Below are 15,781 nucleotides of genomic sequence, written 5' to 3' on the forward strand. Positions count from 1 at the left end.
CCACTGCCACACCTCCAGCCTCTCTGCTCAGCTGCTTTTCTCTGGAAGCATGGAAATATGGATACTCCATCAGCATCAGCCCGGGGCTCCAGCCTCCCCGGTGCCTCCGCAGCAGCTCCCGGTGGGATCCGCCGAGAGAAAGGGAACGTTGTCACGGCAACCTTCATCCCTCCGGGAGGGCCCGGCCACCTCCTGCCCTGTCCCGAGCCCAGAGCTCCGAGATGCTCCTGCCTGCCCAGCCAAAGGTTTCCAAAGCTGCACACCAAGGCCAAGACCCCGTCTATGCACTCTCATCCTCCCTGTCCTCGCGTGTCCCCGTCACCCCCCGTGGCACCACGGAGCCTGAGAGCCTGTGCCCGCCCCAGCCTGGACCCGTGGGGCCTCAGTGGGGACCAGGAGCCCATCCCATCCCCCTGGCAGTGCCATCACATCCCCCTGCTCGGGGTCCTGTGTCACCTATGCAAGTACCTCTGTGTCCCCTCCTGTGTCCGTGCTGTGCTGGGCTGGGGGAGGCTGGGTGTGGGAGGGGGACACCCCATGGGACCCTCCCCCTGTCCCCATGGCAGGTTTGAGGGCTGCTCCAATGGATCCCCCCAGCTTCCATGGGCACCCCAGGGCACTGCTGATTTGGGGGTGGGCTCAGCCCTGATCCACCCACGATGGGCCCCGGAGGGTGACAGGGACACTGGGACAGGCTCTGTTAAAATAAAACCTTTATTCGAGTGGCTTGATCCCGGGGTGTCAGTCTGTGACTGTCGCTGGTGCCAGAGCAGAGCTTGGCAGTGTGTCCCCACCCGGGCACAGTGGAGTGTGTGGTGGCAGGGTCCCCTCAGGGACTCCAGGGTGATGATGGCACCATCCTTGCACCCAAAGAAAGGGGCTGGGATCAAGCGTGGCCAAGACTGTGAGATTTGGTGGTTGCTGTCACCCATGTCACCCCTGTTGGCCCAATCAGCCCATCCTGGTTGTCACAGCATCTCTGTCCAAGGACAGGAGTGGGGCACCAGCAGACTGGGTGGCACTGGGTAGGGAGCCCCCAGCCCTTGGGGTTCCCCCAGCCCTGCTGTCACCACAGACAGCTGAGCAGTGTCCTCAGGCTGTCCCCACGCAGGCTGCCCACCCAGGGAGGGGCCTGCTGTCCCCCACACAGACACAATGTCCCCCCTGGGCCCCTCGGGGACTGCAGGTTGTCCCTCTTGTGGCCCCTCACAGGCTCTTGGACCGAACGTGCACGAAGAGCGTGGCGGGGGACAGGGACGCCCCGTCCCTGGAGAGCAGGTGGATGTGGCGGTACCCTGGGGACAGACGGGGGCTCAGCGGGTGCCAGGGGCTGTCCCCGTCCCCGGGGGGCAGCGGGGTGGCAGCGGCACCCACCTTGGCGCATGCTGGGCAGGGGCAGCGTGAACTGCCCCACGAAGTCGTTGCAGGAGGTGCTGTCGTGGTCCTCCACCACGAACCGCACCAGGGCCAGCTCGGGCACCCGCACCTGGAACCGCAGCGTCTCCTCCCAGCGCGGGTTGAAACCTGCGGCACCGGCGGGGTGGGTGCGGCCACCGGGGCCACCGGGGCCACCAGGGCCGTGCAGGGACCGGCAGGAGCCCGGCACTGCCCTGCCCCGGCTGAGCTGCACTGCGGATGTGGGGACTGGGCTGGGGTGTACTGGGGGAAACGGGGTCGTACTGGGGCTGTGGTGGAGCGTGCTGGGGAATGGGGTCATGGTGGGGACTGGGATCGTGCTGGGGCCACCATGGGGTGTACTGGGGAAAAGGGGCTCTGCTGTGGCTGCACTGGGGTAGGGTGGGGGAACAGGGGCCATGCTGGGGGAATGGGGGTGACACTGGGGCCGTGGTGGGGTATACTGGGGAAAAAAGGGCCAAACTGGTACTGGACTGGGCTATACTGGGAGAAGGGGGGTTGTGCAGTGACTGAGGTGCAGCATACTGGAGGGATGGATCATACTGGGACTCTGATGGGATATTCTGGGGGAATGGAGGTTGTATTGGAGCTGGGCTGGACCGTACTGGGAGAATGGGGGTGACACTGGGGCTGTGGTGGGGTATACTGGGGGAATGGGGGGTCGTACTGGGGAGAATGGGCATCAAACTGGGCTTGCTACTGGAGACCATGAGGGAGCAGCACTGGGAGAACTGGGATATGATGGACCCTGCCACGGGTGGGGATCTGGCTGTGCTGGGGAGGGGACACTGTGGTGTGGAGGGGGGGGGATTGACATGTCCTGGGCACTGGGATGTCCTGGGCACTGGGGTGTCCTGGGCACTGGGATGTCCTGGGCACTGGTTCAACTGGCAGTGAGTGCTGGGCTGTGGTTTCTACTGGGGCTATGGTGGGGTATACTGGGGGAATGGGGGGTCGTACTGGGGAGAATGGGCATCAAACTGGGCTTGCTACTGGAGACCATGAGGGAGCAGCACTGGGAGAACTGGGACACGATGGACCCTGCCACGGGTGGGGATCTGGCTGTGCTGGGGAGGAAACACTGTGGTGTGGGGGGGGGATTGGCATGTCCTGGGCACTGGGATGTCCTGGGCACTGGGGTGTCCTGGGCACTGGGATGTCCTGGGCACTGGTTCAACTGGCAGTGAGTGCTGGGCTGTGGTACCCAAGGCGCTGTCCCTCATGGGGATCAGGGTGCCCCTGGCATCAAGGTGTCCCTGGATCAGGGTGTCCTGAGGGTGTCCTGGAGCCCCCCTGGAGATGAGGTTCCATGGGGTGTCTGCAGGGATCAGGGTGCTCCAAGAGACCCTGGGCTGTCCTTGGGCATTCCTGGGTTGTGAGGACATCCCTGGGGGTCGGGGATGCTCTGGAGTGTCCCTGGGGGTGCCCGGGGGTGCCCAGGTGCCCGTGGTGCCCAGGGTGGCCCCGGGGGTGCCCAGGTGGCAGCACTCACCGTTGTTGAGCTTGTGGTGGGTTTGCTGCTTGGCGCAGTCGGCCGGGGTGCCGTGGATCTCCACGCGCACGAAGGGATCCACGATGGAGCTGCCCTTGTCCCTGTGCAGCTTGGGCAGCTGCTGGGCGGTGATCACCTGTGGCACAGCGGGCATGGGGTGTGGGAAAGCACCCAGAGGGACGTGAGTGGCACTTGGCTGGGGCTGGGGACACGGTGAAAGCAGGGAGGTGGCTGATGCCACCCAGTGGCTGACACCGGCTGGGTTTGGGGACAAGGGTGGTGTCACCCAGGAGATGTGTCATGGGTGACACAGTCAGGAGAGTGGATGGGGTGAGGAGGAGGGAGGTGGCTGGTGCCATCCAGGAGAAGGGACACATGGCTGGTGGTGTCCCCAGAAGGGGAAAGGCACCCAGCCAGGAGTGCGGATGGGGTGAGGAGGAGGGAGGTGGCTGGTGCCATCCAGGAGAAGGGACATAGGTGGCACATGGCTGGGGACAAGGTGGTGTCCCCAGAAGGGGATGGCACCCAGCCAGGAGTGCGGATGGGGTGAAGAGGAAGGACATTGTTGGTACCACACAGGAGAAGGAACATGAGTGACATGTGGCTGGGTCCTCGGGAGGAGGGATGTGGGTGGCACTCGGCTGGGACTGGGGACGTGGTGGGGAGGAAGGAGGTGGCTGATGCCATCTCGGAGAAGGGACATGGCTGATACCAGCTGGATTTGGGGACAGAGTTGGCATCACCGGGAAAAGATGCAGGTGCCACCTGGCCAGCCATCAGAATGTCACGGGTGCGACCCAGCAGGGGCGTGGGCGGCACCCAGCCAGGCCTGGGGACAGCTCGGGGGTGTCCTCACCCTGATGTGCAGGGCCAGGCGGCGGGAGCCCTCCCCGGGGGGGCTGCGCAGGCACAGGGGCTTCAGGACGTATCCGCAGCGGCCGTTGGGCAGGAAGCGCCCGGCGTTCAGGTCCATCTCGTAGCCCGGCGTCTGGAAGTTGAGCGCCACTGCGGGGACAGCAGCACGGGCTGTCAGGGGGTCACGGCCCCCGGGGAGGGTGCCAGGTTGGGGGCTCCGGGGGTCTCACCCAGCTGGCAGCCAGCGTTCCACATCTCCTGGGGGTTGTAGTTGGCAGAGTTCATCTTGAGCCCCAGCGGGTACACGCGGCTCAGCTGGCGGGCGTTGTAGCGGACCAGCGCCGGGCCTGGGGGGACACGGCTCAGGGGGCTGCTGCACCCTCCGGAGCTGCTGGGGGGCCCCAACAGGGGCTGATGGGCCCCAGGACATGGACAGAGCCTGTCCTGAGCCTGACATGTGACCCTGAGACCAGACCCCAAACCTGGACCTTGACCTTGGACCTCTGACCCCAAACCTCTGCCCCTTGATCCTGATCTTGACCCCACACTTTGACTTTATACCCCTGACCCTGGACCTTGACCATGGAACCCAGACCCTGACCCCAGATCTTGACCCTGGACCTCAGACTCCAAACAAAGACCCCCCAAGCCTATGCCCTGACCCAGATCCTAATCCTTGAGTCCAGACACTGACCCTGGCCCCAGACACTGAACATTGACTCAGATCTTAATCTCAGGCCCTGACCTCAGACCCCAGCCCTTGACCCCAGCCCTCAGTCCCTGGACTCTGACCCAGACTTTATTCCCAGCCCCAGGCCCTGGACCCACATGCCACATCCTAAATCCTGATCCAGACCTCGATCCTGGCTGTGTGACCCCAGCCCTGGCCTCTGGCCCCAGGCAGGCCCTGCCAGCAGACCCCAGTCCCACCCATCCAGGGCAGCCTGGGTGAGGCCAGCGTGACCCTGACCACTCATGGAGCCACCCCAGAGTGGCTCAGCCCATCCTGCATCCCCGTGACTCAGGAGTATGGACCTCCTGTCCCCATCCTGTCCCCATCCTGTGCCCATCCTGTCCCCATCCTGTGCCCATCCTGTCCCCATCCTGTGCCCATCCTGTGCCCATCTGGTGGCCCTCACCTGCCTCCTTGATGAGCTTCCGTGCCTTCCTCTCGCTGAAGGAGGACATCTGGCAGGGCTGGGGGTGGCGCAGGGCCTGGGCCAGCCCGGGGAAGGGGACAGCCTGGCAGTACACCACCAGCGCCGACAGCTCCGGGGACACCTGCGACGCGTCCTTGGCCTGCGGGAACCACCGTGGCACCAGGGACAGGCTGGCCCTGGTGGCACCTGCCAGCCCCAGGGTCTACAGACCCCTCCCTGCTAGTGCTGAGTGCTGAGACCCCCAAGGCCATGGAGACCCTCAAAGCAGTGGAGGCCCCAGGGTGGTGCAGAAGCCGAGGCAGTGGAATGGTGGACCAGGGCCTGATGGGAACCCAAGCAGGTTGAGACCCTGCAGCCATGGAGAACCCAAGGGGATGGACAGCCTGGGATGTTACAGACCCCAGGATGAGGGAGACCCCAAAGTGCTGGAGAACCTGGGGTGATGGGCACCCCGAGATGATGGAATACACCCCAAGGTGATGCCAACCCCAACAGGTCACCCTGGATGTGATGCAGGCCCAACATGATGGAGAACTTGAGGTGACAGAGAAATCAAAGTGCTGGAAACCTCAGACACAGGCCAGCCAGCCCCACAGGAAGAGGGAGGCACAGCTGAGGGGTCCCCAAGCTCTGTCCCCTCCTCCAGGCAGTGACAGCCACTCACTGCCCCCACAGCACCCGCCCTGCCAGCCCCCCCAGCTCCAGCCCATCACCCACCTGCAGAGGTTTGATCTCCTGCAGCGACTGCAGCGACTGAAAGAGGAGAGAGCAGGGCTGCAGAGGGCATGGCAGGGCTGGCAGTGCTCAGCTGGGACAATGCCAGGATGCCATGGTCCCCTGGCACCACCAGGATGCTCTGATCCATCAGGACACCAGGATGCCGTAGTCCCCCAAAACCACATCCCTGGGGAAGTCTCTTACCCGCCGGGGGCTTCTCTCATGCCCCTTCTCCTCCTCTTCTTCCTCCTCTTCCTCTTCCTCCTCCTCGGGGTGCAGAAGGGAGGTGACACCCCGGGGCTCGTGCCACAGCTCTGGCAGCTTCTTGCCCTTCACCAGGATCTTTTCCTTCAGCTGCTGCAGAGGGCAGGTCTGAGCTCAGAGTTCAGAGGGGACATGGGGACACTGCGGTGGCACGCAGGTGGCCTTACCTCTGGTGAGGGCAGATCGTGGGGGTCCTGCCCCTGCAGGGGCTGTGTCAGCAGCCTGTCCCCCAGGATGGCCCTCATGTGCCGGGCCATGGTGGCCTGCTGCTCCAGCCCGCAGTGGTTCTCCAGGGACAGGATGACGGGGTAGGGGGATTTCTGGGCACGGGGAGGGGCAGCCCTCAGCACCAGGCACGGGGCACCGCACACCGGGCACCCCCGGGGCTGCGGCCCCCCTCACCTCGAAGGCGGAGTCGCGGATGCTCTCGATGACGTCGCGGAAGAGGATTTTGGAGGTGAGCGTGTGGCCGTGGTAGACCACGGGCTCCCCGTCCGAGCCCTCCCAGCAGTCCAGCTCCACGCAGCGGCACCCTGCCCTCAGCGCCCTGCCACCACAGCGCCACCAGCTCAGTCCCCGTCCCCCCAGAGCCCCCTGCACCTTCTGGGGCTCGGGGGCCGGGGACGGCACCTGACGTAGGCCTCGGTGCTGCTGGTGCCGCCGATCTGGTTGCGGGTCAGGTAGGTGTTGTGCGAGGAGGAGATGAAGTAGTGGCTCAGGGGCTGGCTCATGTCCTGGTGCACCTTGGTGTGCTCCTGGTTGAGGATGTCACCGGCGGCCGACAGCAGGTACATCATGAAGCCGTCCAGCATCATCAGGTCCTGCTGCTTGGCTGCGGGGCACGGTGGCAGCTGTCACAGGGTGCTGGCACCCTGAGGACCTTCCCCACCTGGAGGTGCCATGTTCATCCCTGACCTGGCACTGTGGCACCCAGGGCACGTGTAAGTTCCCTCAAGTGTCCTGATGTCACCCATCCTGCTGGTGCCACATTCACTCTGGATGTGGCCTGGTGACACCCCTGAGGTGTGGAGGTTCCCTGTCACTGTGGCATGGTGACACCCATGAGGTGTGAAGGTTCCCTGTCACCATGGCACGGTGACACCCCTGAGGTGTGAAGGTTGCTGTGTCATGGTGACACCATGAGGTGTGGAGGTTCCCTGTCCTCACCCTGATACCCTTTGTCCTCCCAGTGCCATGTCACCCCAGAGCTGGCACTGTGGCACTCAGGGGAGGTCCCCTTTGTGTCCCATCTCCCATCTGATGTCCTCCATCCTCCTAGTGCCACATCTACCTTAAGGGTACTGTTGTGACATGGAGGTCCTTCATCCCCACCATGATGTCCCCTAGTGCTGTGCTCACCCTGGACCTGCCCTGGTGGGACCTGAGGAGGACAGAAGTCCCTCAGCAGTGTCACATCCGTACCAGAGCTGGCATCACACCACCCACGAGACGTGGAAGCCCACCTGCTGCCCATCCCCACCTTCACACGCCCTGTCCCCACGGTGTCACATCCACCGGGTGCCAGCCAGGCCATGTGTTGGATGGCAGACACTGGGAATGGGCACCAGGACAGTAACAGAAGCCTTGGAGGACCCCGTACCCATTTGGGGGGGTGATGCCACCAATCAGAGCCCCATCCCTACATCCACGAGCTCCGGCAGTGCCCCCACGGCCCCACAGCCACCCTACCCTTGTCGTTGAGCTCGTAGGTGCGGATGATGGCGCGGGCCTGGCGCAGGCTGCACTCCTCGCCCTGGTCCCTCAGGAAGTCCTGCAGCTCCTCGGCCGACAGGACCCGGTCCTCGCCCGAGTAGCGCCCGAACAGCTCCTCCAGCTCCGGGCGCCGCAGCAGCCGCCGGCAGAACTCCTCCAGCTCCCGGCCCTCCAGCCGCTCGTTGCCCGAGCTGTCGCACTCCTGTGGCACAGCCCAGCCTCAGGGACCGTCCCCTCCCTGTGCGGACGGGGTACAGCCACCCCCTGCCGTGTTCTGCCCGTCCCTGGGGTGGGCAGGGTGCGTGGGATGGGTTTGGGGGGCTCAGCTACTGCCCCCTGTGTTCCCCCAGCCAGAGCCCTCTGACCCTCCACTCAGGGGTGGAACAGAGCACAGCTCCGTGCCTCAGTGTCCCTAGGTGGAAAGGAACCTTGGGAGATGCCCAGAGGAACAGCTCTCCACGGGGGAGAAATGTCCCACCCTGGGGACACACAGAACAGCGGCTGGGACAGCTCAGCCCACCTCACCCATCTCCACCATGTGCTCCTGGTGGGACCCAGCCCTTGGCGGCAGTGGGTGGCTGTGGGGTGAGGAGTTTGTCAGCTCCCTGTGCTGGGGAAGGCAGAGAAGGAGCCAGCAATTCCCTCCTGGAGCCAACAGTGGGCACAGTGGGTGGTGCAGCTCAGGACGGGTACCTTGAAGAGCTGCGAGGCGTAGCCATCGTCCATGTCGATGTTGAGCATCCTCAGCATGCTCTTCACCTCCCGGAAGGACATCTTGTTGTCCTTGTTCCTGTCTGCTCGCTGCAGGACCCCATGGATCCAACCGCACCGGGCTAAGGAAACCTCCCGGTGTCACCTGCAGCCGTCCCCAGCCTGCCCCGAGCTGCCCGTGAAGGATACTGGTCGAGCTTCTCCATCTGGCTCATGGCCTGCAGCCGCCCCATCAGCTTGCTGAGCCCCTGCACCCAGTGCCGGGCGTCCTCCTCGCCGCGGGCGGCCAGGTCCAGGTTCTTGCGGCGGCCCTTGAAGGCCAGGGTGAAGCAGTGGCGCTCGGGGAAGGCGGCCCCGTGCTTGCGCAGCCCCTCCGAGCGGCGGCCGGCGCTCACGGCCTCGACGTGCGCCACCGAGACTGCGGGGACACGCGGGTGCGGAGGGACAATGGACGCGCTCCCCCGGCGGGTCACCCACCCCTCCTGCGAGACACCCTGGCTGCCGATGGACACCGGCTGCCCCCGGCACCGGGCTGGGTCCGGCTCAGCCCGCTGATCCTGCAGGGATGGGGACGGGGATGCTGGCAGGGGACGGAGCCGCCGGGCAGCCGTGCCAGCTCCAGGTACCCATCCCAGATGGGGGTGGAAAGAGACGGGTGACGCCGGGGAGGGGGATGGAGCCCGGCGGGGATGGAGCCGGGACCTTGTGCTGACCCCGGGGGACGGGGAAGGGTGGGGGCTCTGACAGCTCCGTGTGGGGTGTACTGGGAGGCGCTGGGAGGGTTGGGGGGCTCTGGGAGCCACTGTGTGAAGGGTGCTGGAGTTCAGGTATTGGGTGGGGGTCCATATTCTGGGCTGGATTCATAGCTCAGGTGAGGGTCTGGACCCCAGGCTTGGGGTGCAGGGTTGGGTCTGGGTGCTGGGTCCTCAATTGGGGTCTGAGTGAGGGGAATGTCAGGGTCCTGGGAGGGGATCAGGGTCCAGGTCACAGGTGGGGAGCCAGGCAGGGATCTGGGTCCCAGGGGCATCTGGGGCACAGGTGGGCTCTGGATTGTGGAGCTCCATGTCCCAGGACTGGGTCTGGTTCTCACTGGGGGATCTGGGTCCTGGGCTGGGATCTGGGTCCTGGGTTGGGGTCTGGAACTCAGGGGGGGTCTGGGTTCTGAGTGGGGATCCAGGTCTTGGGTGGGGGTCTGGGAACTGGGCTGTGGTCAGGGTCCAGGTGGGGTTCTGGATGCTGGGAATGGATCTGGGTCCTGGGTGGGGGTGCAGGTGCTGGGGTAGGGTCTGGATTCCGGGTGGGGGTCCTGGGTTGGGGTCTGGGTCCTGGGTTGGGGTTGGATTCCGGGTGGGGGTCCTGGGTTGGGGTCTGGGTCCTGGGTTGGGGTTGGATTCCGGGTGGGGGTCCTGGGTTGGGGTCTGGGTCTCACATGGACGTGTCCATATCTGGATTCTGTGTGGGAACCCACACCAAGGCTGTGGACTAGGACCCGGATTGGGGTTCCAGGCGGGGGTCTGGGTAAGGGTCAGTCCTTGGTGGTGCAGGGGGGGGTGTGGGGCCCTGCCCGGCTCCTGGCCGTCCCTGCAGCCGAGGGCAGTGCAGGCGGCGTGCCGGTGTCCCCTGGTGGGGTGGGACACGAATGACACAAGGTGACAATGCAGATGAGACAAGTTGGCACAAGATGGGACAAACAGGACTGGGCAGGAGGGGGTGGGGCAGACTGGACTAGATGGGACAGAGTGGGCAGGACAAACATGACAGGACAGGATGGGACAGGGTGGGCAGGACAAAAAGGGTCAGTCCTTGCTGGTGCAGGGCTGGGTGTGGGGCCCTGCCCGGCTCCTGGCCGTCCCTGCAGCCGAGGGCAGTGCAGGCGGCGTGCCGGTGTCCCCGAGCCCCGAGGACAGTGCCAGCACTCACAGCTCCGGGGGGCGCGGGCGCGCCGGAAGCGTCCCTCGAAGCACACGGTGACCCCGTCCTCCTGCAGGCGGAACAGCCGCGCCCGGGAGCCCCCCCTGGCCTTCACCTTCCACAGCAGGGACCCCTGCAGCATCCGCTGCACATCCGCATCCTCCGTCAGGCCTGCGGGGACAGCCCTGGGCTACCGGGGGCTCGGGGGGCTCGGGGGGCACGGGCTGGGGGGTTGGTGCACATCTGGGGGCACATCTGTATCCACTGGGATGGCACGGGACAAATGGGACAGGACAGGATGGATGGGATGGGATGGGATGGGGGACAGGGTGGGCAGGACAAACATGACAGGACAGGATGGGACAGGGTGGGCAGGGACAAGATGAGGCAGATGGGATGGGGTGGAACAAACAGGCCGGGATGGGATGGAACAGGAAGGGGTTGGAATGGGACAGGACAGGCGGGAGAGGACAGACAGGACAAGCCACTGCCCTGGGCCCCTTCAGAGAACAGTGTGGCTGTTCAGAGGGACAGGACACAGCAGTGACACAGCTCAGCTGCTAAATCCCAGCAAAGCTGCCCAGATCCTGCATGGAGAGTGCCAGGACGGTGCCAGCAGCAGAGCTCAGGCTGGGAACAATGACAGGGTGGACTCGGGGGACTTGTGGGCCCACGCCTCAGCCAGGATTTTTCCATCTCTTCACGCAGTGGTTATTTCCTCCCTTTATTGTTTCAGCAGCCATTCCTAGGATCTCCAATGGCCACGTCCTGCTCTGGATGGAGATTCCACCCCTGGTCTGGGAAAGGGTGGCTTGGGGGCTCCTGGGGACATCCTGAGCCACCATGGCCTCGGGCATGCAGCCACCAGCTGCCAGCACCCCCTGCATGGTCACATCCTGCCCAAGGTGCAGGACAGAGGGCACGGGGTGTGGGGACAGGGCTGCAGGAGCGTGGGGCTGCAGGGATGTAGGGACACAGGGACACAGGTGCATGGCACAGGGATGGGCACATGGAATGTCAGATCTGTGGGCACTGGTGTGTGGATGCACAGACATCGGGGTGCAGTGTGTTCATGGATGTACAGACACAAGGACACGTGGATGATGGATACAGAGATGCAGGGATGTGTGGACCATGGATCTGCTGATGGAAGGACAGACAAACACAGGGACATTCAGGCAGGTGCATGCACAGGTGCACGGATGCATGGACACAGGCACATCTGGGTGCACGGACACAGCTGCTGTGTCACAGAGTCACAGTGGACTCAGGGATGCACTGACAGACACACGGACGCAGGGATGCATGGATCCACATGGATGCACTGCTGCCAGGACACACGGACACGGGGGCACATGGGGGCATGGGCATTGGGATGCACGGACAGTCAGACACACGGACATGCATGGACATAGGGGGGGTGCTCCCAGACACAGCCCAGGGGAGGCAGGGACACACAGGGGCTGGGATGCAGGGACAGATGGACACATGGATGTGTGGATACAGAGGTACAGGGACAGATGGACACGTGGACACATGGATATAGAGGTACAAGGACAGATGGACACATGGATACAGAGGTGCAGGGACAGATGGACACATGGATACAGAGGTGCAGGGACAGATGGACACATGGATGTGTGGATACAGAGGTGCAGGGACAGATGGGTGCAAGGACACACAGCCACAGGACACACGGACACACGGAGCTGCAGCAGCTCCAGGCACACGGCCCGTGTCCAAAGCTGGGGGCAAGGCCAGGCCGGCCCCTCCCGGTGCTCCCGCCGCGGTCCGGCCGCTCCCAGGGACACGCCCCGGCCCCGCCGGGCACCCGTGAGCCCCGTGCGCCACTGCCAGGGCACCGCCCCGGCGGGGAAACTGAGGCAGGGTGTTGGGGAGGGTCCCGGGGAGTGGGACCTGAGCCTTGGGGACAATAAATGCCCTGAGCAAGGGGGTTCCTGTCACCTGTGATGGGGCCAAACCCCGACCCCGCTGTTCCCCAAAGGCTGGGGCGATGCGCAGTTATTTTGGGGTGGCCGTGGGGACCCCTCCCATCCCGGGGGACCCCTCCCTGCTGTGGGGGAGCCCGTCCACCTCGGGGACCCTCCCAGCCAGGGGCACCCTTCCGTCCCCGGGACCCATCTCAGCCATGGGGCGCCCCTGCCCTGGGGACCTGCTCCTGTCACAAGGGTCCCCCCCTCACTTCGGGGGGCAGATCCCTCCCGGACCCCTCTGGCCTGCCGGGCTTTCTGCCCCGTTCCTGCCCGACTCACCCATTTTCTTCAGGGCTCTCCCGGGCCGGCGGGAGCCACCGGCGCCGTCAGACGGGGCGCGGAGCTGCTCGGCGGCGGGACGCGCCCTCCTGCCGCAGATCATGACCGGGACCCCGGCCCGCCGCTGCCGCCGCTGTTCCGGGACTCCGGTGCTCCGGTGCCCCGGCCGGTTCTGTCGCTCCCGGTGCTCCGGTGCCCCGGCCGGTTCTGTCGCTCCCGGTGCTCCGGTGCCCGGGCCCCCGGCCCGCCGCTGCCGCCGCTGTTCCCGCTGTTCCGGGACTCCGGTGCCCCCGGTGCCCCGGCCGGTTCTGTCGCTCCCGGTGCTCCGGTGCCCGGTGTCACCGGGCTGGGCGGTGGCGGAGGTCGGGGCTGGGGCTGCGCGGCCGGGCCGTGACCGGGGCCGGCCGCGGGGAGGGACCGGGAGGAGCCACACCGCAGCCCGGCCGCTGTTAACCGTTTGTGCCGGCCGGGGCCCCGGGGCTGCCCGGGACGGGACCGACCCCGCCGGGCTCGCTCCGCACCGGCACCGGCACCGGCACCGGGCCGGGGTCCCGGCCTGCCCCGGGCGTTCGCTCCGTGCAGCGCTCCCGCTGTGCCCGAGGGCCGGCGGGGACGGAGCGGGGGTCCCCTCTGCCCCCGCGGGCCCGCCTGCACCGGGCACCGGTGGGAGCCCCAGCGGTCACCGGCCCGCTGTGCCCGGGGCACCGGGACCCGCTCGTGCCGTGCCAGCCCTGTCCCCACCCATGGGCCGGGTGGCAGCGGGCTGGGGGCCGCAGGCAGCGCTGGGGGCTGCAGGTGACTGTCCCCAGCGGGGGACAGCCGGGGAGGGACAGCGGCGTCAGCTGGGAGGTGACAGTGCCAGAGCCCCGCGTGTGAGTGGGAGAGTGAGTGAGTGAGTGAGTGAGTGTGAGTGAGTGAGTGAGTGTGAGTGAATGTGTGAGTGTGTGAGTGAGTGAGTGTTTGTGACTGTGTGTGTGAGTGTGAATGTGTGAGTGTGTGTGTGAGTGCATGTGAGAGTGAGTGTGAGTGTGAGAATGAGTGTGAGAGTGAGTGTGTGTATATGTATTTGTGAGTGTGAGTGAGTGTGTTTGTGTGAGTGTGTGAGTGTGAGTGTATGTGTGTGTTTGTTTGTATTTGTGTGTGTGTGAGTGTGTGTTTGTGAGTGTGAGAGTGTGTTTGTGTGAGAGTGAGTGTGTGTTTGTGAGTATTTGTGTGTGTGTGTTTGTGAGAGTGTGAGAGTTTGTGTGAGAGTGAGAGTGTGTTTGTTTGTGAGTGTGTGTGTGAGTGTGTTAGTGTGAGTGTGAGTTGAGTGTGTGATTGTGAGTGTGTATTTGTTTGTGTGTGTTTGTGAGTGTGTGTGAGAGTGTGTTTGTGTGAGAGTGAGTGTGTGTTTGTGAGTATTTGTGTGTGTGTGTTTGTGAGAGTGTGAGAGTTTGTGTGAGAGTGAGAGTGTGTTTGTTTGTGAGTGTGTGTGTGAGTGTGTGTGAGTGTGTGTGTGTGAGTGTGTGTGAGTGTTAGTGTGAGTGTGAGTTGAGTGTGTGATTGTGAGTGTGTATTTGTGAGAGTGTGAGTGTGTGTGTGAGTGTGTTAGTGTGAGTGTGAGTTGAGTGTGTGTTTGTGAGTGTGTGTGTGTGTGTGAGTGTGTGTGTGAGTGTGTTTGTGAGTGTGTTTGTGCAGCCACGCTCACAGTGACCCCACAAGGGTTCAGGGTGGGGAGACCCCCGGGGTCACCGAGTCCAGGCTGTGCCTGACCCCCTGTCCCCATCTCAGAGCACTGAGTGCCACATCCCGTGGTCCTTGGGCACCTCCAGGCTGGGCACCCCAGAGCTCCGTGGGCAGTGCCAAGGCCTGATCCCTTTCCATGGGGAAATTCCTGCAGAATCCACCCCGAGCTGCCCTGGCCCAGCCTGGGGCCGTTTTCCCCCAGCCACCACTGAGGGTGCTGGGGCAGGTGGGGCAGGGTCACCTCAGGCTTTTCCCAACCCCAGAGTGTCCAGGGCACAGGGAGGCCTGGCCTGGCCGGGCTGTGGGACCAGGAGCTCCAGGACAGGGAGAGGAGGTGACTTTGCCCGTGCCAGGGCCACAGGGGTGCTGCCAGCCCCGGGGCAGCCAGGGCTGAGAGCAACATCTGGGCAACATCTGGGCACGGTGAGTGATGCCTGAGTGTCCTGGGGTGACATCTGGGCACCTGGGGCAGCACCTGGGTACCCTGGGGGATGGGGGAATAAACTGAGGGCACATCTGGGCGTCCTGGGTGTGTGCTGAGCAACATCTGGGCACCCAGAGCCACCACTGGGGCCTCCTGGGACCATCTCTGCTTCCCCAAAGCAACATCTGTAGGTGCAGGGAGACACCTGGGCAGCCTCTGAGCAGCCTGGGACTGCATTTAGTGCTGCAGTTCAAGACCTGAGCAGCTCCTGCAACACCTGGGCACATCTGTGCAGCCCCTGGGCTGTGTTTGGGGGGGGTAAAGCTCTTCCTGAAGGCTTTGGGGACAGAGGGACACCCCAAAAAATTCCCTTGCAAGCCACGCAGCCGGGCCCTGCTCCAGGCTCCCCTCCTGCCATCGGAGCTGCATTCCCAGGAATTGCCAGCAGCAGCGGCTGGAGCAGCAGGACAAACAGCCCTGGCAGCAATCCCGGCGCTCCTCCCGGCGCCGGCGCTGCTGGTTTGTTGGAAGGGATCCCGGGGGAAGCGGGGCCGCATTCCCGGCCGCTTTTAGCGCAGCACGTGTGCCGTGAATCAGCGGGAACCGAGCTCGGGATGGCCCGAGCCTCAAGGCATTTCGCTGCTTTAATTGCTTGTATTTATTATTTTTTAATTCTTTGTTTCATCTGTTCGCCTTCAGCTGGCAAAGGAAATGTTTCCCCAGGCGATGTGGGTGTGATTTGGGAGGGTTGGGGGGTGTTGACCCGCTTGGATTTGGGGTTTGGAGCTGGGTTAAGGCTGGAAAACCCGAGTGGGAGGCAAGGATGAAGCCAGCACAGGGATGCTGAAAGCTGCTCTGGGTCCCAGCCCCAGCACCTGGGCCAGGCTGGATCCAGGTGGTCCCCACAGCCCCCCAGAACCTCCCTCAGCCCCCAGAACCCCCCAGGGCTCCCAGAACCTCTCACAATACCCCAGAACTTCCCATGGCCCACACCCCAAAACCTCACCAACCAGCCCAAGATCGNCCTCCCACAGCCCCCCAAAACCTCCCTCAGCCCCCCAGAACCCCCCCTCCCGGGTCCCTTGTTCTGCAGGTCACACGTGTCCCCGTGTCCCCACAG

The 15,781-nt window shown here is 64.4% G+C and overlaps 1 protein-coding gene across 8 annotated transcripts; it reads right to left on the reverse strand.

Annotated features, from left to right (window-relative positions):
- Positions 1-1,034: 1,034 nt before the first annotated feature.
- PLCD3 (phospholipase C delta 3) lies at positions 1,035-13,125 on the reverse strand. 8 transcript variants are annotated; one of them, XM_039700821.1, is made up of 17 exons: positions 12,779-13,125; positions 12,513-12,652; positions 10,249-10,410; positions 8,518-8,746; positions 8,311-8,440; positions 7,594-7,819; positions 6,535-6,736; positions 6,307-6,451; positions 6,072-6,224; positions 5,845-6,012; positions 5,641-5,676; positions 4,903-5,062; positions 3,994-4,110; positions 3,765-3,913; positions 2,909-3,044; positions 1,375-1,486; positions 1,035-1,295 (listed from the first exon to the last, which is right to left on the reverse strand). In XM_039700821.1, exons 2-17 carry the CDS (start codon positions 12,613-12,615, stop codon positions 1,067-1,069), a joined length of 2,457 nt encoding a protein of 818 aa, XP_039556755.1. In that variant the 5' UTR covers positions 12,616-12,652; positions 12,779-13,125; the 3' UTR covers positions 1,035-1,066. The 8 variants fall into 8 exon arrangements, with proteins under 8 accessions (XP_039556755.1, XP_039556754.1, XP_039556758.1 ...); XM_039700820.1 differs by having other exon boundaries at positions 12,513-12,665; positions 12,801-13,124; XM_039700824.1 differs by having other exon boundaries at positions 12,513-12,699; positions 12,801-13,124.
- Between the last annotated feature and the right edge of the window lie 2,656 nt (positions 13,126-15,781).

This window comes from Passer montanus, unplaced genomic scaffold, assembly GCF_014805655.1.
Source record: "Passer montanus isolate IOZ18808 unplaced genomic scaffold, ASM1480565v1 scaffold145, whole genome shotgun sequence".
Taxonomy (NCBI): Eukaryota; Metazoa; Chordata; class Aves; order Passeriformes; family Passeridae; genus Passer; species Passer montanus.